The sequence below is a fragment of the Panthera onca genome, chromosome D2 (assembly GCF_046562875.1).
Source record: "Panthera onca isolate mPanOnc1 chromosome D2, mPanOnc1 haplotype 2, whole genome shotgun sequence".
Taxonomy (NCBI): Eukaryota; Metazoa; Chordata; class Mammalia; order Carnivora; family Felidae; genus Panthera; species Panthera onca.
In genome coordinates, this window is record NC_138349.1 from 49689376 (window position 1) to 49717070 (window position 27695).

General features: G+C 49.5%; 1 protein-coding gene and 1 long non-coding RNA gene across 3 annotated transcripts in view; both read left to right on the top strand.

The window, feature by feature from the left end:
• POLR3A (RNA polymerase III subunit A) overlaps nucleotides 1-15463 on the top strand; it is a 53612-nt gene extending 38149 nt beyond the window's left edge. Inside the window, exons 21-32 of one of the 2 annotated variants that reach the window (XM_060642364.3) lie at nucleotides 807-920; nucleotides 2194-2229; nucleotides 5349-5435; nucleotides 5526-5608; nucleotides 6181-6351; nucleotides 7439-7532; nucleotides 7718-7810; nucleotides 9070-9234; nucleotides 9696-9860; nucleotides 10076-10207; nucleotides 11525-11657; nucleotides 13345-15463. In XM_060642364.3, the coding sequence (XP_060498347.1) occupies nucleotides 807-920; nucleotides 2194-2229; nucleotides 5349-5435; nucleotides 5526-5608; nucleotides 6181-6351; nucleotides 7439-7532; nucleotides 7718-7810; nucleotides 9070-9234; nucleotides 9696-9860; nucleotides 10076-10207; nucleotides 11525-11657; nucleotides 13345-13493 (1422 nt within the window). In that variant the 3' untranslated portion in view covers nucleotides 13494-15463. The remainder of the gene's footprint in view (nucleotides 1-806; nucleotides 921-2193; nucleotides 2230-5348; nucleotides 5436-5525; nucleotides 5609-6180; nucleotides 6352-7438; nucleotides 7533-7717; nucleotides 7811-9069; nucleotides 9235-9695; nucleotides 9861-10075; nucleotides 10208-11524; nucleotides 11658-13344) is intronic. The other variant, XM_060642365.3, reaches the window with a different exon arrangement.
• A 5652-nt stretch (nucleotides 15464-21115) lies between these two features.
• LOC132685266 (uncharacterized) lies at nucleotides 21116-26675 on the top strand. Its single transcript, XR_009613028.3, has 3 exons — nucleotides 21116-23379; nucleotides 26154-26235; nucleotides 26571-26675. It is a non-coding gene; the product is annotated as an uncharacterized LOC132685266 (long non-coding RNA).
• Nucleotides 26676-27695: the final 1020 nt, after the last annotated feature.

Genomic DNA, 27695 nt, shown 5'->3' on the forward strand with positions numbered 1-27695 from the left:
GTAGTATTTTTCGTCTTGTGTTACCCTGCATAATTTCCCCAAATTTGAAGGAAAAATATTTTTTCAATTTCAAAGTCTAGTATTGGTAGTAATCCAATGCCAACAGAAGAGGGCTTTGGTTTCTATCTAGTGAAGCATGTTACTGGCCAGTGTTAAAAGTCGTGGGTGTTGAGAAGCAAGCTTTAAGCTTTTACTAAGGCACATGCTTTAACTAGGGGTATATTTTAAAAAACCTTTTTGAAAGGTAGTTTGACAATACTAATCTGAATTTATATGTGGGTGTCTTTTGACCCAGCAATTCCACTTATAGGAATTTGCCCAACAGAAATGACTTAAATGTACCAAGAATGTTTTTCTGGCACCTTTTGCCCATATATTAGGGTAATATGCAGCCTTTAAAACTTTGGGGGACTCCCGTGAGCTTTGGGGTAGGGGAGTAGTTTCACTCCTGAAATGTTTGGTGTTTTTTTTTTATTTTTTTTGTTGATTTTTTTTTTTTTTTTTTTTTTTTAAAAACAGCGATATATAATTTCAATGCAAATCTGGGATGGGGTGAAGGTTGAGAAGTAATGGAACGGTACCCACTGAATCACTCACACTCACTCTTTATGTGAGATGGAGTGGGTTTATCCTGTCTTCAGAATATAAAATATGCTTTGAAAGAAAAAAAATCATAGATTGGTGAGGAAAAAATCATGCTCACTCTGAGAAAAGTCATTTTGTCTTTTGTAAATTCTTTCATTTAATCCTGCCCCCACCCTCAGTCACCCCCATACACATCACACTATTTCCTTTTGATACTTGAGGCAGTCTTCCCATGTCAGAGCGAGCCTGCGCTGAGTAAAAACGAGCTGGTCCTGACCACGGAGTCAATCATGAAGAAGACGGAGTTCCTCTGCTGTCAGGACAGCTTCCTGCAGGTGAGCTCTGTACTGGCGGGAGCACCCAGCTTGGCCATCAGCAAGAGATTGTTGCCCGGTGCCGGCAGATGGTTTTTATAAGCGAGGGGTGAGGGCTGTGGGGTGGAGTGTGTTAAAAGTGTTTTCTTTGTTAAAAATTTCAGGAATGGCCCAGGCAAACTCTCAGCAGCCGACATGAAGAATTTGTGTCATGTCCTTCTTAGTGTCTGTCTCTCACGCAGGTGTCACCCTGCTAGAAGAAAAATACTTCCTTTAGAGAACTATTGTTTTTTGTTGTTCTTGTTTTTTAACTTTGTCCCCCTATCAACCCCTTTACCTGCTGTCTCATCTTGCAGACCAGCTCTTCCCACAGTCATTGCGAATCCTGGTAATTTAAGACTTCATTTTTTTTTTTTTAATTTTTATGTTTATTTATTTTTGAGAGATAGACAGAGCATGAGCAGGGGAGGGGCAGAGAGAGAGGGAGACATAGAATCCGAATAGGCTCCAGGCTCTGAGCTGTCAGCACTGAGCCCGACTTGGGGTTCGAACTCACAAATCGTGAGATCATGACCTGAGCTGAAGTCAGAAGCTTAACCAACTGAGCTACCCAAGACTTCCATTTTTAAGTAATCTCTACACCCAACGCAAGGCTTGAACCCACACCCTGGATGTCAAGAGTCTCACACTCTACTGCCTTAACCAGCCAGACACACCTGGTGGTGGTGGTATAAATTGCTCTTCCTGTTACCATAGTGTGGATCAGTAGTTCATGGAGTCAGCCAGCCTCCTTTTTCCAGAGAGCTGTTACCTTGATAACCTCTTAGGGCTTTGTTAGTTTATTGTTTTTTTGTTTTTTTTTTAATTTCACTGACCTGCTGGAGCAGCTCCTTCCTGTTTATTATCACGGTTATGATCAAAAGCAGAGGGATACAGAAGCCAGTAAATGGTTGCCTTTGTGTGCCAATGGGTGATTCAAATGCAGCACAAAATTGGCAGGAATCTGTCCCTTTCGGTATATCAAAAATGACAACAGTCATGTGAAACTGAAAGAGTATTCTAGTCAAGTATGCCCTTGATTCTTTCTTTTCCTATGTTGAGGTGTGAAAGGCGAAAAAGAGACTTCCAGATTTCAATAAGTTTAAATCCAGAGTATGGTTGGGCTGGGTGCCTTTGTTTGTGGTTTTTCCCAAATTTTCTTTTTTTTTTTTTTTTAACAAATTAGAATTGTGATATGGTGTTTACGCATGATTATATTATATTCACCTATTTACTATTCTATTTATCCTCAAAGACCTTAACTGAGACAGGCTATGAGAAGTACAACGAGGTAACGTGCTGAGCATGCTGGGAGTGCTAAGCTTAAGGGGTGAACTTGGCAGCAGTCCGGCTGTTTGCCCGCCCCGGCGAGCTTCCGCCTCACTCCCGGCACAATCGGCTTCCCTGCTCATCACTCTGGCTCCCTTCTTGCCTTTTGCAGGGTTTTACGGGTGCCTCCCTGACCAGGAGTGTGTGCGTATTCAGTGAGCACTCCTAGCCCTCAATATGTCACATGCCCTGCAGATCCCGGGGACACCCAGATGACTGTGTCCTTGCCCTCTGCGGGCTGACGGTCTAATGAGCTCAGGTCCAAAATCCACTGGCCGGAACCCGATTTATCTGAGGCCACGGAGGCCACTCCTGAGTGGCACGGAGCCCTGGCCGCCCCAGAGGCTGCTGCCGGTGCCCACAGTTGTGCTGCGGAGGGTGTGAAGACGTAACTGCCGCTTAACCGTGTGATTAATTGCCTGCCAGTTGCCGTGTTGTGAGTTCTCTTTTAGTATGCATGGGTTCATTCAGTTGAGTTCTTAGTAGCTTATTTCAGTTTTCATTTCTACAAAATGAGCCTTTTTTTTTTTTTTAAACCTAACTTTCAGAATATCTGCCCTAACTTTTGTGTAAGGAAAGTCATTCCTTTCAGCAAAGCCACTGGAAGCAATGTCCATTTGGGTGGTAGCTGAAAGACTCATCTCCAGTGCCTAAGCTGAGCAATGGTTGTAGGTGTGTGTTCTTTTACTCCTTCTGCGTGCAGAGTTCCTCACAGGTGAAAATCCATGGGTCTGCTCAGCCTTGGGCTCTCCTCCGGTTTCTCTGTGCCGGCAGGTGGGGCAGCCTTTAACAGCTGGCGCGAGATGACCACACCTGGACCGAGAGGGCTTTCAGGAACTCTCCCTGAGGGCACACAAGCACAGCTAGATGAGTAGGCTGGGGGAGGAAATCACCAACGTGAGAGAGGCTCTTCACGCTGAACGGCGTAGCAGGAAGACGAGGCCGTAGCACGTACTCGTGCCTTTGCACGCTCCTGCCGTCGAGCAGAGCCATGCCAGGAGAGACGGTTCCACTGCCCTCTCCGGTCTGGTTCCCTGCTCTGGTTTGCAGGAGCTGACTGTCTAAAAGTGTAGTCTCAAACTCCCAGTTAGTGAGTAAATCTGGAGAGCTTTTTAAAGAGTTACTTAAGATTTTTTTAAGTTCTTATTAATTGATAAAAGTCCTTTCTGAGTAGAATGACGATGGGCACAGTACCCCTCGTGTATTCCACGCTTGGTCAAGGAGAAGGAAGAGAGTTGGCGCACAGGAGCAGTCGTCATGAGGAAGCTGCATTCGTGAACGGGGGGCAGCCAGAGGGCAGTGGATCTCTGGTAGCCCCTTGGTTAGCTGGGCTCCCAGTGGGCAGAGGTGGCACTGCAGAAACCGCTGGCCCAGGACCAGTCTTCAGAGAAAGCATCTGACTTCAGGGACAGGCCTGTTACCTTGGCCAAGCCCATGACCTCCCAGAGCCCCTCAGGGCCCTCCACTCTAGCCTGTTAGGGTTAATGCCATACCACCTCACGGGAAGGTCTCAACCCCTGGGCAGCTGCTGACCGAGAAGGGCCCATGAGCCATGGACTGTGTGGATATAACCCAAGGCTATTTAAACATAACAACAGTAAGTGTTAGGGGTTTTTTGCTTTCAGAAAAGATAGTAAGAAATCGCCAGGTGGTCTGTGGGAAGCTAAAGAGATTAATTTTTGCAAGGTTATGATAAAACTGGGCTCTAGTAAGTGTTAAGCTCTCTGTGGGTGCCCATAGGATTTTATCTTTGCAAAAGTAGGCTTCTGGTTCCATCTGCTTTAAAATATTTGTTTCAGACAAAACATTAGACATTTTCAGCTATGTGATATAGACTGAGTAGACTTTGGGTAGGGCATACTGGTCTCTCCTTAGGGTCCCTCAGCCCGCCTTATAATCAAGAAACAAGACTTCTTGAAGCTTTGCGGCCACCGCAATATGCAGTCCACCCTCGGGCTGTCCATGTGTGTGGGTCTGTCCTCTGCCAGCCACACAGAGCAGCTGGGTGCCTGCACTGACATTCAAGAGTGACATTTAAGCTCACTGCCACCGTTACTTGTCCACGATCAGTGAGGGAAATTACATTTCTAGGAGGGCTGCTGAGGGAAGTGCAGTCTGTCTCCTCTCCCATATTGTCAAAAACGCCCCTGGATCAAACTAGAGCAGCTAATCAGCCCCCATGCCTGCATCGCAGCAGCCTCTAAAGGATGGCTGCTGCATGGCATGTGCCATCAACTCACCTGGGACCTGCCCTAAGAGTCAGCACTTGACGTGTGAGCGTCTGGGAGGTGTAGCTCACTAAAGCTCACCACCCCTCTGTAAGTCCTCCTTGAGTGCTGGCCAGTCCTGCTTCCAGGAGTAACTACAGGGTGGATTTATTTCAGAGATACACAATAAATTGCAGAACAGATGGGTCTTCCCCTTTGAACGGTTGCCAGAAAAGTTAGGACTGTGGCCGATAGCCCTGCCCTATGCCTCCTCCACATGATGTCCTTGTCGCCTTCTTCCTTGCTCCATGTAGATCTCATCCAGGGCTTTGAGTACTATTCTGAAATACAGAGGGGACAACAAATACACAGATGTTTCATTTCCAACTTTGCTTTCCAGGAATCCTTACAAAGTCCTAATTGTTGGGAAGGGAAAGTGACCCCGGGTGGGGGAGATGCAGAGGTGAGGGTCAGAGAGAGAAAGAGAGGCAGGGATTTGGGAGTGTTTTCTTTGAAATGAAGGCAGGCTGAAACCACGTGTTTGTGATGTATATACAGCATCTACAAAGCTATGCGTTAGCTGCTACTTAAATTGATCATAAGTTCAGAAGAAAGCCTCAGAGTGAGTCTGCTTAGAGACTACAGGTTTGTTCTAGCTGTGCTGAGCTGTGTGAGTGCAGGTGATGGGAGAGCAGAGGAGAAGGCGACAGCGTGGGACGCACTCCCTGTGCCAGGGTCTCGTGGAGCAGGTGCAGGGGGCGGAGCTAGCCATCACGAAATCAGTGGACACCTGACATTATTGACGTTTGTAAAACAAACTGCCGTCTAGGTTCCCGAGAAATACACAACTGATGCTTGCTGTGTAATCTTTCAGGAAATAAAAAAATTCATTAAGGGTGTTTCTGAGAAGATCAAGAAAACCAGAGACAAATACGGCATCAACGATAACGGCACAACAGAGGTAACGGGCGGCCTTCCCCGACCGGCTCAGGCACCCTCGTGGGCTCAGGTGCCACCAGCCTGACCCTGCACTCGGCTTCTGTCCTTCCAGCCCCGGGTGTTGTACCAGTTGGACCGGATCACCCCCACCCAGATTGAGAAGTTCCTGGAGACCTGCAGGGACAAGTACATGAGGTACACATGCTAGTTTTCTTAGACTGCCAGGCAGTTGCATGGGCCTCCTGTCCTTCCTGTCTCCCCAGTGGAGCAAAATCCTGCGTCAGCACCACTTCCTGACTGTCAGCATCTGAGTAGGTTCTGTCCCCTCATCTCTTAGGGGCTCCGGTGGGGAGTAGGCTGGATGCTGCAGGCGGTGGAAATAATCTCAAAGACATTTCCGAGTGTCCTCTCCCTGTGGAGTAACTATCGATATGTTTGGCGGGTACCAGCTGCTCTGTCCACCGTCGGCACCATGTGTCAGCAGGGCTCTTGGATCTTCTGCAGGCAGTTGATGTTTGGGCCCAGTCACCACATGCTGACCACAAGGAGCCAGTGGTCACTTCCGTTATCAGAGCCCCCTGACTGTCGTACCCCTTCCCCGCCTCCATCTGCACCTCCTGCCGACCTGTTGCAAGCACAGCCCAGCTCGTAGCGTATTCCCTCCTGACCCTGATGACACCTGCGTTCTTGTCTGTTGAGGGAGGAGAGAAGTGGAGCCTCCTCCCAGCAGTTTTGCTGGGCTTTTCTTCCATACCCTTCCCTTATAGGGCACAGATGGAGCCAGGTTCTGCAGTGGGTGCACTCTGTGCCCAGAGCATTGGTGAACCAGGCACCCAGATGACCCTGAAGACTTTCCACTTTGCGGGCGTGGCCTCCATGAACATCACCCTGGGTGTGCCCCGGATCAAAGAGATCATCAACGCTTCCAAGGCCATCAGGTGCCCGCCCTCTGTTTCCCTTTTGTTCTCCTGCTGCCTGTCACACATTCTCTCATCACGTGTGATACTCTGATGGGCAGTGTGGTAAACTCTGGTGATAGGCTTGTGTTAATCAGATCTGGGGTTTTAAAAGACCGGCTTGAGAAAAGTCAAAATTAGATACAGTGAAAACTGAGGCAGTGGTTGCTTATGGCCACAAGTCACATGAAAGGGAGAAACAAAAAAAAAATGACTGGGAAAGCTATTAATAGGTCCATGTAGATTTCAACTGGAGATCTGATTATTCCCAGCCTAATCACGCCTGACAGTGAGTGTGTCACTTGACTATTGGCCATATTCTGTGACTCCCAGGTGATTTCGTGGTAGGGCTTGTAGGTCATCTGAGACTAGAAAAAGATTAAAAACTCTCTCTCTCTGTCTCAAAAATAAATAAACATTAAAAAAAATTTTTAAAGAAAAAGATTAAAAAAATACGTTACAGTGCATTCTGTGACAAAATCATGATTCACTCGCGCTCCACATCCAACAAAGGGATGACCGGTAGCATTCAACGAAGGAGCGCCACGCTTGGTTCTAGAGCAGCACCTGGAGGCGTCCAGGGTGGCAGGGGCTCTGCAGCCTCCCTGGGCGGCTCCAGTCTCTCCCAGGAGTGTGTTCGGGGGACGCCAGCCAGCACGTTCAGGGCACAGGCTGGTAGAGAGTGACTGGAAGAGTTGGAGACGTCCTGGAGAGGCGGTGGTGCGGGTAGGGCACAGCGATGGGAAGCTGTAATACACTAACACGAAGGGTCGGTTCACTCGGGGAGCAGAACCAGAATAACACCTGCAAGGACCAGAGAGGAAGAGATAGGTTCACTTGGTCAGGAAGAACGTCCCAAAAACTGTCTCATTTACTGATAGAGTGGGTCGCGGCATGATTTCTAAAAATAGTAAGTCTGGGTGAGAATGTCTATGAAGCCCCCAGTAAATGCCCAGGAAATTGCAGTTGTGTTTAGCGCTAGGATCCGATAGTGCCTGGATTTCATAGAGCAGCCGTCTCCCGGCGGGCTCTCTCCTGCTGTAACCACTGTCCCCCTGCCTTTTCTCAGCACTCCCATCATCACAGCCCAGCTGGACAAGGACGACGACGCAGACTACGCTCGCCTCGTGAAGGGCAGAATTGAGAAAACCCTCTTGGGAGAGGTAAGTAGAAATCTCTCTTGGCAACAAGAACACTAGATCAGCAATGTTGTGAGCAGGCGTAAACACCAGTGGTGGGTGTACTGGTCATTGTGGCCATGCTGGCCCGTGTCCCTAACCACAAGCAGCATATGCTCTTTGGAAAGGGAGAAGTGACTGTGTAACGTTCTGCTCTTTTGACATGACAGATTTCAGAGTATATTGAAGAAGTGTTTCTTCCGGATGATTGCTTTATCCTCGTCAAACTCTCCCTGGAACGGATCAGACTTCTGAGACTGGAAGTGAGTCACGTAATTAAATGTGGGCAGGAAGTCATCCTCCGTTAGTCCCAGGATGGGCGCCAGTAAACTGGGGCAGGAGCTAAGCGAGGCACGAGAAGCACTGCAGAGGCTTTATTTAGGTTTCTGCTCTGTAAGAGTCCATTGTACTTCCCTCCCTCTCTCTCTCTCTCTTTTTTCTTTTTAAGTTTATTATTTTGAGAGAGAGAGCACGAATGGGGCAGGAGCAGAGAGAGAATGAGAGAAAAACCTAAGCAGCCTGCCATCTCGGAGTCACATCTCACAAACCGTGGGATCATGAGCTGAGCTGAAATCCAGAGTCAGACACACAACCGACTGAGCCACCCAGACCCTCCCCCCTTTCTCCCTTTCTAAACCTGACCCTGACACACACACTCCCATCTAAAGACACGCAAGAAATTAGTTGAAATTTTATGAAGCCACAATACTTCTTTACTATAGCATAGTACTGCGGGGTCTGGTGGGAGCATAGGGCCACCCGTGTCTCACTCGTCTGTGGGCCCTCAGCACAGCGCCTGTCTGGCTCGGCGAACGTTCTTGGCTGGGTGGCTTACTCCGACTTACTATTACTGGTGTTCCTGAATACATAAAGATTGAAAGAACATCAGCCTTTCTCACAGATCAGTTGAGGCAAGGTTGCAAACTGAGTAACTTCCTGGCACTTTCCTCTTCCTCCCAGGTAGTTAACATCCATACTGCCCTTAATACATTGTTTCAGCCCATTCTCTCAAGTACCAAGTTTGTGTTGCCCATAGACTGTGATTCCAGATTTGAGTGCCCAGTTTCCCGGCCTGGGGGCTTCTGTAGCCTAGCTCGGGCCACCTGCCTTGTGGCTCTTCTACCAGAAGAGCCGGGTTGCATTGAGAAATGTGGCACATGAGCAGTTGTAGTGAGGTCAGTAAGGGGGAGGCTTCACTGACACTTTTAAATTGTCCTGCTCTCCAGCCCCTGCTCCCAGAACCTCCTCAGAGCCTGTGTGTGTTGCTGTGAATTGACCATCCATTTTCAGTGGGGAAAAACGTTGGTTTGGGGATAAGGGGAGGTTGTGAAGAAAAAAAAAAAAAGTCTCTACCTAACAAGGAAATACATAGTATGTCTCATTTTGAAACTTCATGGTGAGAAGCAAGATTGGGGGGGAAATGAGGTGGCTCACTGGGGGCAGCGATGGGAAAAGGCCATTGAAGCCTCCACACACGTCAGTGACGTCCTACGTGTGTGGCCCGTGCCCGGCCACCTTGCAGGTGAACGCTGAGACAGTGCGGTATTCCATCTGCATGTCTAAGCTCCGTGTGAAGCCTGGTGACGTGGCCGTTCACGGTGAGGCCGTTGTGTGCGTCACCCCCAGAGAGAACAGCAAAAGCTCCATGTACTATGTGCTGCAGTTCCTGAAAGAGGATCTCCCCAAGGTGAGACAAAAGTCCCTTCTTGGCCCCTCCCCCAGCCTATGCCCAGAGATTTGTAAAGGGAGAGGTGGCATTTACCTCTCCCCCAAATACCCAGCTGTCTGGCAACCTGAGGACCGAAGGTCCTGCGGAGACTGAAGGTGGTGCCTGTTTCTTCTTTTCTGCCACGTCCCTCTGGGATCAGGTTTTTCCCATCTTAGCACTGCCATGCTGACTCTGCTTGTTAGATTCCTGTCTGTTCTGTCGTAAAATTGATGGAGTATATATGGCATGGTCCCCTGATCTTCTGTTTTCTGCATAACCCCTAACAGCACACAGACACTTTTCGGTTTGGTAAGACCTGAGAAACGGGGATGGTCAAAGTGCCAACCCAGTTCTCACAGCCTTTGTGGTTTCTGAGGGTAACGGGGCCATGGGGCCATGGGCACTGCAGGGCCTCGAGCCTTCTGTGTCTCCGAGTGCAGGTGGTGGTACAGGGCATCCCAGAGGTTTCCAGAGCTGTCATCCACATCGACGAGCAGAGCGGAAAGGAAAAGTACAAACTCCTGGTGGAGGGCGATAACCTGCGGGCAGTCATGGCCACTCACGGTGTGAAGGGCACCCGCACTACCTCCAACAACACCTACGAGGTACAGCTCCTGCCCAGGGTCACCTCCCAGTTGTCCCGGCACACCCCTCTGACCCTGCCACTTGCCCTGGACCTGCCACTAAAGATTGCCCAGCAGTCCGTTTCTGGTAGAGGGCCCGGAGTTTGCCGTTTAGCTTCCAGGCAGAGGAGAATGGAGGGAGAACTTGGGACGGCTTGCCGGAAGAGGCTGCTTGCACTCATCCTGGCTCTCTGTAGGTGGAGAAAACCCTGGGCATCGAAGCTGCCCGGACAACTATCATCAACGAAATCCAGTACACGATGGTCAACCACGGAATGAGCATCGACAGGAGGCACGTGATGCTGCTATCTGACCTGATGACCTACAAGGTTCGTGGGAGGGGTGTGGTGTGCCGGGCTGTCTATCACACACGGCTGTGATGACACCATTGAAAGAAAATCAGATGTTACCATCTGGTGTGCCGGGCTGTCTCACACACGGCTGTGATGACACCATTGAAAGAAAATCAGATGTTACCATCACCCAAAAGCCAAAGCATGTGGTCAGGCTGGGTGTTCTGGTTAACTTCCAGGATGAAATGTGCCACCTCATGGAATGAGGTGGGATGTTATTTCTGTCCTTATTAGAAATGTCCTCCTAAAGCAAAACTGGCCACTGCCGAAAGCTTAGGGATTTCCATGGAAAACCAAGGTGTTTATTTCCCTTTGAACCCATTCATCACACTTCTATAGCCATTTCCAGGTAAATGATAAGTTAATGTGTTCTGAAGGGGAGGTTAGATGGGAATGAGATTGATTATTTTGTTTTCCTCTTTTCCCACAAATCATATTCCCCGGAGTAGTGCCATAAGGTTTTCAGGACGCCTCCCCATAGAACTAGGTGGGGAAATGACCCGTTTCCTCCACCCTGTGGTAAAGGCTCTCGTTTCTAAGTCTTCCCTTCCTGTGCTGTTCTCTACGCACGTATGTGTTACGTAGTTGCAGTGAGTAGTGGACATACCGTTTTTATCCTGTTTTACTTGTTGTAAGTACCTTCCACATTGTTATGTAGTTTTTATAAATATCCTTTTTAAACGACGATGCGGTATTTACTTGAATGAAGGCACCTAAATTTACTTCACTCTTTCCCTACTTTGAAACTCTCAAATTATTTGACTTTGGAGTTCTTTGAGCCATAGTAAACATCTTCAGAAATACTCTCTTTTTTATTTTTACTAATTTTTTTTAACGTTTATTTATTTTTGAGACAGAGAGAGACAGAGCATGAACGGGGGAGGGTCAGAGAGAGGGAGACACAGAATCTGAAACAGGCTCCAGGCTCTGACCGTCAGCACAGAGCCCGACGCGGGGCTTGAACTCACGGACTGCGAGATCGTGAGCTGAGCCGAAGTCGGCCGCTTAACCAACTGAGCCACCCAGGCGCCCCAATACTCTCTTTTTTAAAATTAGGTCTTTAATTCTAGCTCTCAGTTCCTAGTTCTCTCTTCCAATGACATGTGGTCATGAGTGTAAGGGTCCGTGTCGCCGTGGGATACGGGCGGGACAGATGGCTGTTAGGGTCCTGTTCACACCTGAGACTAACCTGAACTGCCATCTCGCCGATCTCTGCTTATTCTGTTGATGGGGTTGCTTTGGGCCTTTGTAAGGGGCGTGAGTACCACCCTGTCCTCTCCTCTCCTGATGCAGGGTGAAGTCCTGGGCATTACGAGATTTGGCCTGGCCAAGATGAAAGAGAGTGTGCTGATGCTGGCCTCCTTTGAGAAGACAGCCGACCATCTCTTCGATGCTGCCTACTTTGGGCAGAAGGACTCCGTGTGTGGTAGGTTTGGTGTCTCCACGAGCTTCACCAGAGGCCCTTTTGACAGCTTATCTCGTGGGCTAGGGCTTCCCAGGAGGTGAGGGAACTGAGTAGGCAGAGCTTTTATTTTTTGAGAATAAAATCACGGATGATCTTTTTTTCTCCAAAGCCTGGCTGTGGCACCCTGCGTCCCTCCCTCTGTTACATGGCTCCTCTGTCAGTACAAACGGCTTTGGGGCCAAGAAGAAAAGATCAACCTTGGGCACCAAGGAATTTTCTCGACCTTGGAGTTGCAGTCAGCCACTCTGATCCTGCACCCCTCTGTGTGGTGCCTGGGCTGACAGGAGAGGGGCAGCGTCCAGCACCCCTGATGTTGTGACCCCCTGGGAAAGAGCCGCCGGGCCCAGCACCATACGTGCACTTCCTTCAGCACGTGTGTGAGGTGCAGGTATTAAACCCTGCATAGGCGAGAAGAAGAAACTAACTTGCTTGCTGACAGGTCTCGCCCTACACCGGCCTCCTCCCCCTGCTATGCAGCGCATCTCTCATGACAGCCTGGGAGAGGAGAGCTGTGGGGGAGCCGTCACGACAGTGCCCGCTGCCCAGCTGGCTCTTCCCTGAGTCCAGCACTGAGTGCCTGCTGTTCTCTATCCTTTCTCATGTGAGACCCTGCAGGCCCGAGGCGGGAGTCCCCGGGGGACTCAGTAGCCTGCCCAAGGTCACATTCTCATCTGGCCCAAGCAGGGATGCCCAGCCTGGCTGCCGTCCCCACCACCAGAGCTCTGCTTCCTGGCGGTCGTTTCCCGTCTCCTCTCCCAGTCTTAGGTGGATTTGCCAAACAGGTGGCGGTCAGGTGGGGGTGCCCATCAGGGTAGACACCTCTGCTTTTTTTGTTCCTAAGGCTAACTCTTCCTCCTTTCGGAAGGGACGCAGCTTGCAGATAGAGGGACAGAGAAATTACTACATCGTTTTTAAGATAATGGTCAGAGGAAAGAAAAGGGAACAGAGATTGGGGCAGGAGAACAGGGCAAGGCAAGGCAAAAGTAAGAGCAAGCATGCTTGACGATGGGACTGACAGCCAGCACTCACCCCACACACTGCCACCTCTCTCCATGCCGACCGCCTCCAGGGCCTGGCGTGGTCACACCATTCCCACTCTGAAATCTCCCCCTTCTTCATCCTTTAATGTTGCTAATTCAGTGTCAACCCTCACATCAGTTGGTCTTTAATTTGGTGGTTGTCTCTCTGGTCTCCTGGTAGCACAAAGCCCAGAACACAGTAGGCAGGCACTCATTATGGAAGCAGAAGCCTGATCCAAAGTTGGAATGGAGTTCAGAGAAGGAATCTGCCCCATCACCTCACTCCTGTGTCTGTGCAGGAGCCTTGTCTTCTAAGTGTGTCTGGTTAGGGCTGTGGGTTTCCAAGGCACAGGTGTGCTGTTAGGCCTGGCCCAGCCCTGACCCCGAGCACAGGGAACAAGTTTCTGCTGCTCTTTCCAACGGGATTGGCATCTATCGACCATCAGCCTGGTTGCTTTTCTTCTAGGCCCTAAGTTAAGGAAATATTGGGTGGCTTGGTGTTTCCTGAGCATCACTCAGTATCCTTGCTATCTACGTGAAGGCGTGCCTACAGACAGCGGGGACCTGCTGGGCTGTGAGCCCACCCCTGTGTTGAAAAGCCCTCTCATCCCCTTTCTGGTTGGTTTCAGGGGTGTCTGAATGCATCATCATGGGGATCCCCATGAACATTGGAACTGGGCTCTTCAAGCTGCTACACAAGGCCGACAGGGACCCAAGCCCTCCCAGGAGGCCCCTGATCTTCGACACAAATGAATTCCACATCCCCCTTGTCACATAGTCCAGGGAAGAGGGGACCATTCCTGACCTTGGCTCCTTGTCCCGCCTGGAAAGGGTCGACATTGGCGGCCGATCTGGAGAGCTTGTGCTTCCTGAGACAGACCCTGACATCCCCACCGTGCTGCCAGGTACCCCAAAGTCACGTGGTTTCTTCCCGGGCGCCACGGCATGCGGCCAGCCTGCACCCCAGGAGCAGCTCACCGGTGGCCCTGATCACACCACGGTGCATGGTTGGGAGAACTGAGGTTTGTCTGTCTGTTTGAAACCCTGGAGTCACGAGGAGACCCCGGCCAGGCATCTTTGTCCTTCTCACTTCACCCATCCAACCATTGGCTCTCAGGAGTTTCACACCATGACCCAGAGCCAGCTATAAGCCTCACGGTCAGGGCATGTTCCTGGTTTTTCTGTCCCTCAGTCATGCTAGAATCTCTCAACATGGCCTACTCATGTAAATGTTATCACTATTATTTATTTGTTCAGTAAAGAGTCTCGTTATTTGTTACTATTTTGGCTTTACTTTCAAAACCAAGAAGCTATAAAAACTAAGAGAGCCAGCATCAAAGTATCATGGGAAAAACTGGTTAACCAAAGGGACCAACTAGGATTTGTAACCAAGTTGAAACTGTTATGAGGCCCCAATACTCTGAAACATCTTTAACAGACACCCCTGGCTACCCCATTGTTTTTGTTTACCTCTGACCCCCGTAGGGGGAGACTCTGCCTTGTGACAGGAGTCAGACCCTCCTTTGTGGCCAATAGAAGCCTTGCCAAAGTTTGGAGCCCGCTGAGGTGGGGACTGTCAGTGTACATGGAGGTGATGCATGAGGCTGGTCCAGGCCCCTGCACTGCCTGGGTGGCGACCACACCCCCTGAGGTATGTGCGCATTTGCCCTGCCTCCCACATCCAAAGAGCAAGCAGGGCAGGTGCAGAGCTATGGCCTAAAAAGTGCCCCGGGGGCTGCGGTGGGATAGGGCCCTCCTGGGTACAGACAGGCATCCTCCTTACATACAGGTAAGGGGTGAACGGGCTACCCAGACAGGAAAGGAGGACCACATGGGGGTGGAGTGTCAGAGCTGGCGGTGTGCCCCATTTGGCGATAGCAGGCTACTCAAAGGGTAAATCTGTAACAATCGAAAGCACCTGTCAGGCTGGGAGGAGAGCCCGCAGGGTATCCCAGGAAAACCCACATTTAATTGCCTTCTTGGTGTTCTGCTGGTGACTGCACCATCACTGGTGGGTTTTCCAGGGCTTGAGATGGGGTTTTGTGCAACAGAGGAAAGAAATGGACATAGCATGTCTCAGAGAGCAGACGGTTTTACTGCTGGAGACTGCGGTGTTTTGTACCGAATTGCTCCTTAAGATTGGGCCAGGGTCACAGAGAAGAGTGATGATGGCCGCAGCTCTCTACTCCCTCTGGAGAATGTTCTGTGAAGTCTGCCCTCCTTTCCCTCCCTGTCCAGAGCCGAGTCCCACTGACGTGGTTCTTACCTCCTCACCAGAGGCTTGGGAAACCAAGGCTGTTTAGTTGGAAATGAGATGATAGTGAAAAGTGGGGCTTTGACCTACTTCCTGGCTCCATGTACCTGAGAAGGTCTACTTCCGAAATGATGTCGCCCATTCTCATTGTATCCAGCCGCTGGAAGAAACAGCAGCCCAAACTGAAGACGTAAGAGTTTATTGTTGAGTAAGAAGATGGTGTGGCTGATTGAAGAGGCGGATGTGGTAAAAGAAAAAGTAGGGGAGGGGGGCCAGGCCCCCCCCACCCCCGCCCCATCTACTTCTTTACCACTCAGTCGGCTAAGCATCCAACTTCAGCTCAGGTCATGATCCCATGGTTTCTGAGTTCAAGCCTCGCTTGAGGCTCTCTGCTGTCATTGCAGAGCCCGCTTTGGATCCTCTGTTCCCCTCTGTCTGCCCCTCCCCTGCTTTCCCCCTCTCTCTCTGTCTCTCTCTCTGTCTCTCTCTCTCTCTCTCTCAAAAATAAACATTAACAAGCAAAGAAAAGAGAAAGTAGAGAAGATACACAGAATTCAAGTAGTATTACACAGAACTATGCTTGGCTTCCTCGGACGTTCCGTAGCTGGTTCCCCCAGTTCTGAGTTCATGCTGCTAAGGTATATTTCATATAACCACTCGTTCTGGGGTCTGTGTTAGAATGAATGCTTTCTCTCCCGTACTGAAGTGATTATGAATTCAGCATTCTTGACCTGAGCGTTTGGCCATTCTCTGGCTTAAAATTCTGTTAAAATTAGTTTGGCCCTGTGGTCTCCTTGCACCCATGAGGTTGACTTAGGAACTTCTCTTTAGGTGAAAACTCTTTCACCTAAAAAGTGAAAAGTGAAAACTTTTCAGATTCTGCCTCCCACCCCTGTATCTCTGACCTAAGCTAGCCTGGTTCGTGACACAGGTGAAGCCTGTCAACTGGCTTGTTCGGGGTTGTCGCTTGAAACGTCACCACGGGCACCGCTTCTCTCGCACAACCTGCAAAGAAACCTCAGAGCCACACCACCACCTTCCTGAAAACCAGCCTGACAGGGAAGCATCCAGCCTGCCCAGAGGCAGAACTGCTGGAGTGCACAAACGCAGAGGAAAGATGACGCGCGCTGCCGTGAGCGGTAGAGACGATCCCGCCGGGAGCCGCGTCCCGCTCGAGCCAGTGCTCTGGGTGCCCTCAGGAGATGTGTGTGACTGCGCTGCATGCGGGCACAGGCTGGGTGTGGGTCAGCGTGGCGCCTGGGAAGAAACCACATGTCTTTGGGGTGCCTGGCAGCCCCCGCCCTGCTCCCCACCGTGGGTGCCGTAGTGGGCGTTCACCTCTCCCCGAGGGGTCACCCACCCTGCTCTGGCACTGGGCCATGGGCAAGCACAGAACTCGGACCCCAGATCCACGCGGCAGTGTCCTCCAGAGCAAACTCAGTACGAGGTTAGGATTTTTCTGTGTGCCTGTTTGGAAGAAATAAGAAAAACACATTTACATTTTTTTTTTTTTTGTAATGTGTATATATTTTTGAGAGACAGAGCATGAGCAGGGGAGGGGCAAGAGAGAGGGAGACACAGAATCCGAAGCAGGTCCAGGTTCCGAGCTGTCAGCACAGAGCCCGACGCAGGGCTCGAACTCACAAACTGTAAGATCATGACCTGAGCCGAAGTCGGACGCTCAACCGACTGAGCCACCCAGGCGCCCCAAGAAAAACACATTTAAATTGTGTCCTCCATATTAACAAATTCGTATTTCTGACTAGTGACCTGTCCAGTCCTTTGCCCTTTTTACACCTCTTGTACAAGGGGATTAAATGGCTGTCGTCAGCTCAGTTACAGCCCCCTGCTTGTTCAGCACCGTGGGGGTGGGAGAGACATTCTGGAGTCTTTCAGAAAGTGTGTCAGAGTTAAATCACGGTGCTTCATTTCTGTTTCACGGTGTATCCCTGCATGTTCACACTGATTCGTGTCTGATTGAGCCTGACACTGTATGATTATTTTTCTTGAATTTTTGCAGCATCTCTGCAGAACTCTACTTTTTGAGTAGAACTGAAAAGAGGAAAACTTGCTATACATACAGTGGTAACAGTTCAGGCCTGTGGGTTGGGACACCTGTGGGCTCTCACTCCTGAAATAATCAATGTCCCCTGCCACAAGCCCACCTCCCAGGTGCTGGAGGTCAGCAGGGAGTGCTGTGCCCCGCCCCTGTCATGTGGCCTAACTCCCAACTCCGCGGGACACGATGCAGCATCTCCTAAGCCTGTGCACTTCGAGAAGTGCCACCTAGCCAGGACCAAGTGCCTTGCCTGTTTGGGTTTTTTTCTTTTTTTTTTTCAAGTTTTTCTTAACTTACTCTTAAATTCATTCAGCTAATAAGGGCCTGCTAAAGCGCTAGGTACTAGGGCCTGCTAAAGCAGTAAACGAAACAGGCAAATCAGATGCCGATGCACCTAAAACTCATTCTTCAGCAGAAGAGGGCAAAGAGGTTGTGGATCAAGCCTGCAGAAGTCCAGCACCATCTAGGGTCACAGCTGCACAGTTGAGGATCCAGTGGGAGGCCCACCACTCAGGCTCACTGGGAAAAAGAGAAAGTTCCCTCGGCCAGCACAGCCCCCTGGTTCCAGCCCCCCTACAGGGTCTTTCCCTGCTGATTTGGCCTCTGTCCCTAGGACTTGGATTCTAGAAGGTGGGCACGGAGTGGAGGACACTCACTGGGTGTCCTGTGGCCCCTGGGAGAGGACGCTCCCATACTTACCCCACCTTCCATGTACAGTGTTACTAAGTGGACATTTAAGTCCAGGAAGATTTGTTCAGCTTCCGCTCTGTGCCAGGTGGTGTGCCCGCCTCAGAGAAAATCCCTGCATGCATGGGACTTACCATCTGGTCAACCAGCTTGCAGTTAAGAGCCTGGGTTCCATGAACAGACTATCAGAATTCAAATCCCAATTTCCCCTTTCTTCCTGGTGCCCTTGAACTCATGATTTAACCTCTCTGCCTCATTGTATACGATAGGAGTGCTATTTAGTGGTACCCAACTCATGGGATCATTGTGAAATTTCAGTGTGATTATGCATGTAAGATCCACATATAGCGGGGGCACAAAGGACACACTCACTAAGTATGTTCACAGTTATGGTGACTATCAGTATTTTTTATGAAAAACATGGTCTGAGAATTCAGAACTAAAACTCAAACTCTCAGGGTGCCTTGGCAGCTCAGTCAGTAGAGTGTCTGACTCGATTTCAGCTCGGATCGTGATCCCAGGGTTGTGGGATTGAGCCCCACGATGGGCTCCACACTGAGTGTGGAGCCTGCTTGAGATTCTCTCTCCCTCTGCCCCTCCTCCCCTCACTCTGTCTCTCTAAAAATAAAATATATCCTTAAAACATTTTTTTTTTTTAGTTAAAAAAAATATATATATGGGGCACCTGGATGGCTCAGTCAAATAAGCTTCCAACTTTTGGTTTCAGCTCAGGTCATGATCTCATGGTTCGTGAGTTTGAGCCCTGCACTGTCAGTGTGGAGCCTGCTTGAGATTCCCTCTCTCCCTCTGTCTCTCCCCTGCTTGCACTCTCTCTCCCCCTCAAAATAAAAATTTTTTTTAAACGTTTGTCTATTTCTGAGAGAAAGCGTGTGAGCAGGGGAGGAGGGAGACACAGAATCTGAAGCAGGCTCCAGGCTCTGAGCTGTCAGCACAGAGCCCGATGTGAGGCTTGAACTCACAAACAGCGAGATCATGACCTGAGCCGAAGTTGGATGCTTAACCAACTGAGCCACACAGGCACCCCGATGAACTTTAAAAAAATAAATAAAACCCAAACTCTGATCCTTTTAATTCACCCAGATGGAGCTGCCCTTTGTGGCCTTGAGGATCCAGCCTCCCTAGTCATAACTTCTGCCCCACAGTCCGCTTGATCAGTAGATCCAGGAAGTATATCATACCAGGGAGAAGGCTAGGGAAGGGGACTGACATTAGGCAGTCATATGACTGGGGGGCTTGAACGTTTTACTTTAGGCCATAAAGTAAATGTGACCTCATTTTAAGAGTTGTGGGCAGTAAGACCAAAATAACTCAGAGTCTTTATAGAGGTGGATATTGATATATTTATTTATATGGGTTTATTAAACAATAGGGTGTCGCAGGAGGTGCAACGTTTTTCTCTTTAAAAGGGAGGTGACCGGGGCGCCTGGGTGGCTCAGTTGCTTACATATCTGACTTCAGCTCAGGTCATGATCTCATGGTTCGTGAGTTCAAGCCCTGCATTGGGCTCTGCACTGACAGCTTCTAATCCTCTATCTCCCTCTCTCTGCCCCTTCCCTGCTCGCTCTCTCTTTCTCGAAAATAAAGTAAAAAAACATTACAAAACGAGAGGTTACCATTTAAAAGCCTTCCGCAAAGAATATGTTAAGAAACCGGTAGTAACGGTTGCCTCTGGCAATGGAAGCAATGACGGAGGATGGAGGTATTTTTCACACTGTTCCGTTGGGCTTTTCTAATTTCGTGCTTTCTGAAGGTATTGCCATTTTTTTAAATCAATATCTGATGGTAACGAAGTCGTGTTGGAAAGTGCTCAGGTGTTTTGAAAGTAGCGGAGTGGTGGCTCCCAGTTACTCAAACAGCAAGTACACACCAGATACGCAGGGTGGACACGGTCACTGGGATAAGGTGACAAAGATGTCTTCAGTTGACACGGCCTTAAATCTCCAAGATTTTCAGGATGCCTGGGGGGCTCGGTTGAGCATCCAACTTTGGCTCAGGTCGTGGTCTCACAGTCCGTGAGTTCCAGCCCCGCATCGGGCTCTGCGCAGTCAGCAAGGAACCTTCTTTGGATCTTCTGTTCCCCTCTCTCTCTGCACCCCCACCCCGTGCTTACGCTCTTTCTCTCAAAAATAAACCTTTAAGGGGGCGCCTGGGTGGCTCAGTCGGTTGAGTGTCCGACTTCGGCTCAGGTCACGATCTCGCGGTCCGTGAGTTCGAGCCCCGCGTCGGGCTCTGGGCTGCTGGCTCAGAGCCTGGAGCCTACTTCCGATTCTGTGTCTCCCTCTCTCTGCCCCTCCCCCGTTCATGCTCTGTCTCTCTCTGTCTCAAAAATAAATAAACGTTAAAAAAAAAAAAAATAAACCTTTAAGAAAGAAAACCACGATTTTCTCTTCTGACATAAGACCGTAGTGGGCGTTGCAGGGCTGAAACGGCACTTCCATGAAGCTGTCAGACCCGGGCCCTGCTTCTCCCCTTGTACCAGCTCTGGTTTATGGCCCTGAACTCATCCTTCATGATCCAAGGCGGCCCCTCCATTTCCTGGCATTCTAGCCAGAAGACAAGGGGAAAGAGAGGCATAGCACTTCCTTTAAGGAAAGTTCCCAAAAGCTGCATGACGTTTCTGTTTCCATCCCTTCCGCCAGAACTAACCGAACCTAGCTCCAAGGGAAGCTGGCAAATGCCGCTTGGGTTCTGGGTAGCCATGTGCCTAGCAAAGATAACCGGAGGAACAGGAAGTGGGAAACAATCGTGTCTCTGCTTCTGGTGTATCAGGACCTTCAGGGTTTTGTTGTTGTTAATTCGTTGTTTTGATTGACAAAGGTCCACAAGTCCCCCCTGAACCCCTCAGAACAGAATGTTGCTGGGGCAGGTGGGACCAAGGAACCTCTTCCTCTTCAGAAGAAACGGACCGAGACCCTGACCCCTTCATTCCCCCTGTTCTTTTCCCCTTCTGGCAAATTTTACACCTGACAGTTTTTGTTTTGGCTTTTAGGCTTGGTTTTTTTGTTTTGTTTTTTAATAAACTGATATTGAAATTAGATCACATTCCCTTAGCAGGCTGTTCAAAGTGTTTCTGGGCTCTTGGAGAATATCACTCAAACATTCATTCAGTAGCCCTGATGATTGCTCGCCTGCTACCAGGTGCTGGGTGGAGAGTGTGGGCAAAATTTCCGTGGCCCCTTACCTTGTTGACTTAATCTAGTCACAGCACTCTCCAGCAGAAATAAATGTAACTTTAAATTTTCTAGCATCCATACATTTTTTTAAAATGGTAAGCTTAATGTCAACGATATATTTTATTTAACTCAACACGTCCAAAATAAATATTTTTATTTATGTAATCAATTTAAAAATTATGAGATATTTTACACTCTTTATGCTAAATTTTCAAAATCCAGTGTATTTTTTTTTAATGTTTATTTATTTTTGAGAGAGAGAGCAGGGGAGGGGCAGAGGAAGAGGGAGACAGAGGATCCGAAGCAGGCTCCAGGCTCCGAGCTATCAGCACAGAGCCTGATGTGGGGCTCGAACCCACGAACTGTGAGATCATGACCGGAGGGGGAATCGGACACTTAACCGACTGAGCCACCCAGGTGCCCCATAATCCACTGCATGTTTTATACTTAACAGCATATCCCAAGTTCCATGTGTGCAATAGCCACATGTGGCTGGTGGCTATCGTATTAAGACTGGAAAGCATGGGTTAGTGGAAGAGGAGAGACCGTAAATGGTACGCAATTACGTGCTGTGCTGAGCCAGGGAAGAGCTACAGTAATGAAGAAGAATGTAGAGCCGGTGGTCTGAGCGGGCCTCAGAGCAGGGGCCACCTGAAGGATGAGAAGAGCAAGGGCGACGGCTCCGGAAGAGGGACTGGTCCACAGGGAGGCCCTGGGGAAGGGGAGCCTGGCCCATTCAAGGGCCAAGGGCCACCAGCAGGAAGCCAGTGACATCCTCTCCAGAAACTTCTAACCGGTATCTGAGCTGAGCCCAGGCCCAGGGAGTTTCCACCGACTTCTGTGCCTTCTGAGGCTGGGCCCTCGGCTCCCCCCACTCACTGTCCAAGGAACTTTCTGGTGAACGTCTATCTCTTGGGGTTTGGAAGTGTCCAGAAGTCATTTTCTGTGGCCTCTTCACCTGGCCCCAAACCCAAGTCCTATTAGAAGATGGATGGTCCACACTCTGAAAAGGCAAGAGGGAGCCTGGCAGAGAAAGACCGAGTCCCACAGCCTCCGTCAGAAGCTTTTTGGCACAGAGTTCGCTCCGTGTTCACAGTGCGCCTGGGGCCTGTACTTCCATACTCCTTTCCTGGAGGAGGGATTGCCTCCAAGGGAAGCCAGGGGTGAGGAGAATCATGCCCCTGTTCCCTGCAGTCACTTCACCACCAAACAACAGGCCTGACCAATTCACCCCATACAGGTCGCGGAGCATATCGTAACCACCCGAGGCTGGCATGAGAAGTAAACTTGACCAGACTCCCGGCTAGACTACACCAGTCTCCCAGGGACTCAAGGCAAGAGATGTATTCAGCCTTCAGTAAGACAGCGCTCAGGCTCCGTGTGAATTCACAGAGGTGCCAAGAACTCCACGGGTCCGGCAGAAATGGTCCTGGTCTGAGAGAGCCAAGACCCACCCTGCCTGGGTTGGCCGCCTTACCTGCTTTCCCTCCCTCCCAGTTTCCCAGTCCACAAACCACCGTCTGGCCTGCGTATTTTAATTATTTTGCTAATTGTGTCTCCCCCCAGTGGAATGCAGGCTCCAGGAGAGAATGGGTAGTTCCTTTTGTTTTAATCGCCCCGCTGTGTCCTCCAGGCTTAGCACGGTGCCTGGTACGTAGTGGGTGGAATAAATGAAGTGGATTCAGTCTTGAATTCCCTCTTAGTATTCAGCATCAAGGAGTGAGGCCCTTGGAGCCCAGCAGCCTGGATTTCTATCTCTGCTCACTTTGCAGCTTCCTCGAAGCTGCCCCGAGCCCACAGGCCCGTTAAGGGTGTCCTCGCTGCAGGGTCTCTGTCCAAGGACTGTCGTCTCCCACTTTCCCCCCACCAAAGGCTCAATTCCACCTTTGCCCAGGGCGGGCCCCTCGCAGCGCGCTGCAACCGGGGCAAGTGGCTGATGAGCACCTCCCCGCCTCCCATTACTGTCTGCGGGCCTGGGCCCCAACCCTGGCCCCAAACAGAAGAGTCGGAGCCAAACACTTCCAGCATATACCACCATGGGTGATTTATTTAAGGGTCTCCAAATAATCACTTAAGTGTCACCATGGCAACCTGAAGAGTTGCCATGGAGATTGGAGCAGGAAACGTCCCCATGGAGACCCCTGGGAGACTCTCTAGGAAATCATTACCAGGTGGATGGGGCTTGAGAAGGGGGAGCTGGGCACATGAGGGAGCCCCACGCTTCTGTGTACTGGCAGGAGGAGGGGGTGAAAGGGCAGGGTGGGAAAGACCAGCCTGGGAAGGCGGGCAAGTTAATGATCTCCACCAAGTCTAGGGTCCCGTGTGATAAAGAACTACCGTATGCACAGAATCCATCTGACGGGAAAGTCGGGAAACTAGAAACTTTGGTGGCCCCAAAGAAGGGGGTGAGGGAGAGAGACTTATTCGTCATGTGTGCTCCTTTGTGTACTGTCGGACTTTGTTTTGTCAGGTATGTAAATATTAAATATTCCAAAACTAAAATTAAATAAGTTATTTACAGAGCATTTACTACATTCAATATTTATACCCTCAAAACAACTCCATAAGGTTAGGTATCGATCCCACTACACAGATGGGCAAACTGGGGTTCAGAAAGCGGCCCACCATCACACAGATCGGTGGGAATTAAACCCAGGGCTCTCCAGCACCCCCAGCACGTCTGAGTTCTCTGATCTCCCTCTGGCCCGCTGAGCACTGTTAGGTGACTGTCACACCCCTGGACCTCAGTGTCTTCCCCTGCAACAGCTGGGCGGTGGGGACTGGGTGAAAGCTAAAGTCCTGCTATAGTGCTGACATCCTGTGACTGGGGGCTCTTTGGAAGGGTTTCTGAGAATGATCACCACAGCCCTTCTCTTCCTCCCCCTTTCCCTCAGCCACTCTCCAGTCCCCATCCACAGCAGTGCATCTGCAGGGTTCCAAAGGAAACACTTCACTCAGAGAGCCAAGCCAGAGGGACCTTTGAAGAAGCTCTATATTCCCTCTTAATAGAGGAGGAGGGTGTGGCCCAAGAGAGGGAAGGTGACCCACCAGGCAAATGCAAACCCAAACCATGACCTATCTCCACGCACCCATTAGGGTGGTTATCATGGAAACAAAACAAAACAAAACAAAAAAAAGATGAACCAAGACAAGTGTCTGGAAAGATGTTGAGAAATTAGAACCTTCATACACTACTAGTGGGGAGATTGGAACCTACATACACAGCTATCAAATGGTTCAGCTGTGTCTCAGCTCAGGCTGCTACAACAAAATCCCATTGGCTGGGTAGTTTAAATAACAGACACTTATGCGGCACCTGGGTGGCTCTGTCAGTTAAGTGTCCGACTTCGGCTCAGGTCATGATCTCATGGCTTGTGAGTTCGAGCCCTGCGTCGGGCCCTGTGCTGACAGCCAGGAGCCTGGAGCCTGCTTCGCACTCTCTCTCTCAAAAACAAATAAACATTTAAAAATAATAATAACAAGGGGCACCTGGGTGGCTCAGTCGGTTGGGCGTCCGACTTTGGCTCAGGTCATGATCTCACGGTCCGTGGGTTCGAGCCCCGCATCAGGCTCTGTGCTGACCACTCAGAGCCTGGAGCCTGTTTCAGTTTCTGTGTCTCCCTCTCTCTCTGCCCCTCCCCTGTTCATGCTCTGTCTCTCTCTGTCTCAAAAATAAATAAATGTTAAAAAAATTAAAAATAATAATAATAATAATAACAAAATAAACAACACACACCTCTTTCTCACAGTTCTGGACACTGAGAAGTCCAAGATCAAAGTGCCACTATATTCAGTTCTTCATGAGGGCCCATGTACAGACAGCCACCTGCTTGAGGTATCCTCACATGGTGGAGGGAGAAGCTCGGTTGTCTCTTTTCTTCCTATAAGGACTCGAATCCCATCATGGAGCTCCACTCTCATGACCTCATCTAAATGTAATTACCTCCCCAAAGCCTCACCTCCTAATAGCATCACATTGGGGGTTATGGCTTCAACCATTAATTTAGTGGGGGGATGGACGCAAACATTCAGTCCATGAAAAAAATTCTAGAAAACAGTCTGGCAGTTGCTCAAAGGGTTAAACATAGGTATCATATGGCTCAGCAATTCTGCACCTAGGTGTATCCCCAAGAGGGTTCAAAACATGGGTTAATGCAAAAACAGGGACAAGAATGTTCACGGCGCCATTCTACAAAATAGTCAAAAAGTGGAAAGGACCCAAATGTCTGTCAGTGGATGAGTGGATAAACAAAATGTGGCACATCCACAAATGGAATGTTATTTGGCCATAAAAGGGATCAAAGTATTGACCTACGCTACAATGCAGGTGATCCTTGAGAAGGTCATGCTAAGGGAAAGAAGCCACTCACAAAGCACCACACAGAACCACATACCATATATGTGATGGCACTTACATGAAACAGGGGTATCTGTAAAGACAGAAAGTAAGTTAGCGCCTGCTCGGGGCAGGGGGCGGTGGGGGGGTGGTGGCGGGGAAGATTGGGTGGTGACTGCTAATGGGTGTGGGGTTTCTTCCGGGGTGGTGAAAATGTTCTCAAATTGACTGTGGTGATAGGTGCATGACTCTGAATATTCTAAAAGTCACTAAATTGTATACTTTGAGTGGGTACGTTGTATGCTACGTGGATAATATCTCAATAAAGCTGTTTAAACAAGAGAGTGAGAGGGAAAGTACTAACCCAAGGTCACACAACCACTAGTGGCTGCTTTGGGGTCCCGGCGACCGGCCAGCCTCCTCGCACCCATTCTCTTTAGGAGGGCCAGTAGGGCTTCTCGGGCTGTTTCTGAAATGAGTGGGTGCCGTGTGCTGGGGGCTTCAGATCGTGCCCTCCTCCCCACGGCCCTCAGCCAGACCATCATTCTTTAACAAATGGGGCAACCTCAAGATTTCATTTAGAGAAGAGGGTCCACTGTCAAAAGAAAAGAAAAGTAAAAGTTTGAAAGACACTGACCAGAGAAAGTATTAAGGAGGGATGGCAAAGTGATTAAGAACCTAGCCACTGGCCTTGTAGGAAGCCTGTCTTTTTATTCTGATGCTTTGATATGCTGGGGCCTTGCTGACCCTGGAGAGACTACCCCTTCCAGGACTAGCCAATTCCTGGAGATAAAGGATTGTCCTGGGAGTGCACTTTTAATATGCAAACCAACTGATTTAGAGCCCATATCCCAATCACCTTTTTTTTTTTTTTAATACATATAAGTTTTTTGTGGTTTTTTTTTTAGGTAATCTCTACACCCAACATGGGGCTTGAACTTGCAACCCTGAGATCAAGAGTCACATACTCCCATCGACTGAGCCCGCCAGGTACCCCGATAGCCTTGTTATTACACTCAGCCACTATTCCCCTGCCCTAATCACCCCAGGGCCAGGTACCAGACAACAAGGGACAGCCCTATGCCCCAGAGCCACTGACACTATTCAAACTAGACAGTCTTGAATGTGCTTACCCCACCTTGCCCATCCTTCCTGCAGAAACCACAACAAAGGGTCTCAGCCATGTTTCCCCTTCCCCACCTGCCTTCTGGTGCTTCCCAGTGTGCCCCTGTATGGCACATCCCCTCCTCTTGGGAACTGTGAGTAACATACTCTCTTTTTTTTTACTGAGGAATAATTGACATATGTCATTATATTCGTTTCAGGTGCACAACATAATGATTCAATATTTGTGTACATGGAAAATGATCACCACAGTAAGTCTAGCTAACATCTGTCACCATGCATAATTATAAAACTTTTTTTCTACTTGTGATGAAAACTTTTAAAATCTACTCTCTTAGCAATTGTCAGACATACAGTACAATATTGTTAGCTACAGTCACCATGCTGGGCACACACTACCTTTCCTAGGACAATTATCCCCCGATCTGTTGGCCTCACCATACCTAAATAAAAATGAGGTCTATGTTTTGTTGGGTTTTTTTAAATTTTTTTTTTTAACATTTATTTATTTTTGAGATAGAGAGAGAAAGAGCATGAACAGGGGAGGGTCAGAGAAAGAGGGAGACACAGAATCTGAAACAGGCTCCAGGCTCTGAGCTGTCAGCACAGAGCCCGACGCGGGGCTTGAACCCACGGACGGCGAGATCATGACTTGAGCCGAAGTCAGCTGCTTAACCGACTGAGCCACCCAGGCGCCCCAAAAATGAGGTCTATGTTTTAAAGCAGGCCTCGTTCTGCTCTAAGTCTGCCTTGGCCCCCCGTGACCTCAGACAAAGTCCTCCACCTCTGTGTCTCCCTGTACTCCTCCACAAACCCAGGTTACCAGCTGGGCCGGGCTCAGGATCCTCACAGACCAGTGTTGTGTTTATAATCCATTGTGGCTTACAAAAGAAGGCTGTGCCAAGGGCCCGAGTGGGCACTCCAGTCCAGCTCCTGCTCTGCTTTTCAAGCTATGGATGTGCCAGGAAAAAAGGGCATCGGTTCCTAATACATAAAAAGGCCCCTGTGGGTCAGCAGTGGCCCTCAGCCACCATATGGTGCTACTACCAGGACTGATAGGGTTAAGAGTTGTGGAGTACGTAGAACAGCACCTAGCACGCCAGAAATAGTGTCATCATGGTCCCAGAAGGCGGGACAGGGTTCCTAGATACCGTGACAGTATCAAGGAAGGGTTCCATTCTTAAATTTTTTTTTTAATGTTTTTATTTATTTTTGAGAGAGAGAGAAACAGAGTGTGAGCAGGGGAGGGGCAGAGAGAGAGGGAGACACAGAATCTGAAGCAGATTCCAGGCTCCAAGCTGTCAGCACAGAGCCCGATGCAGGGC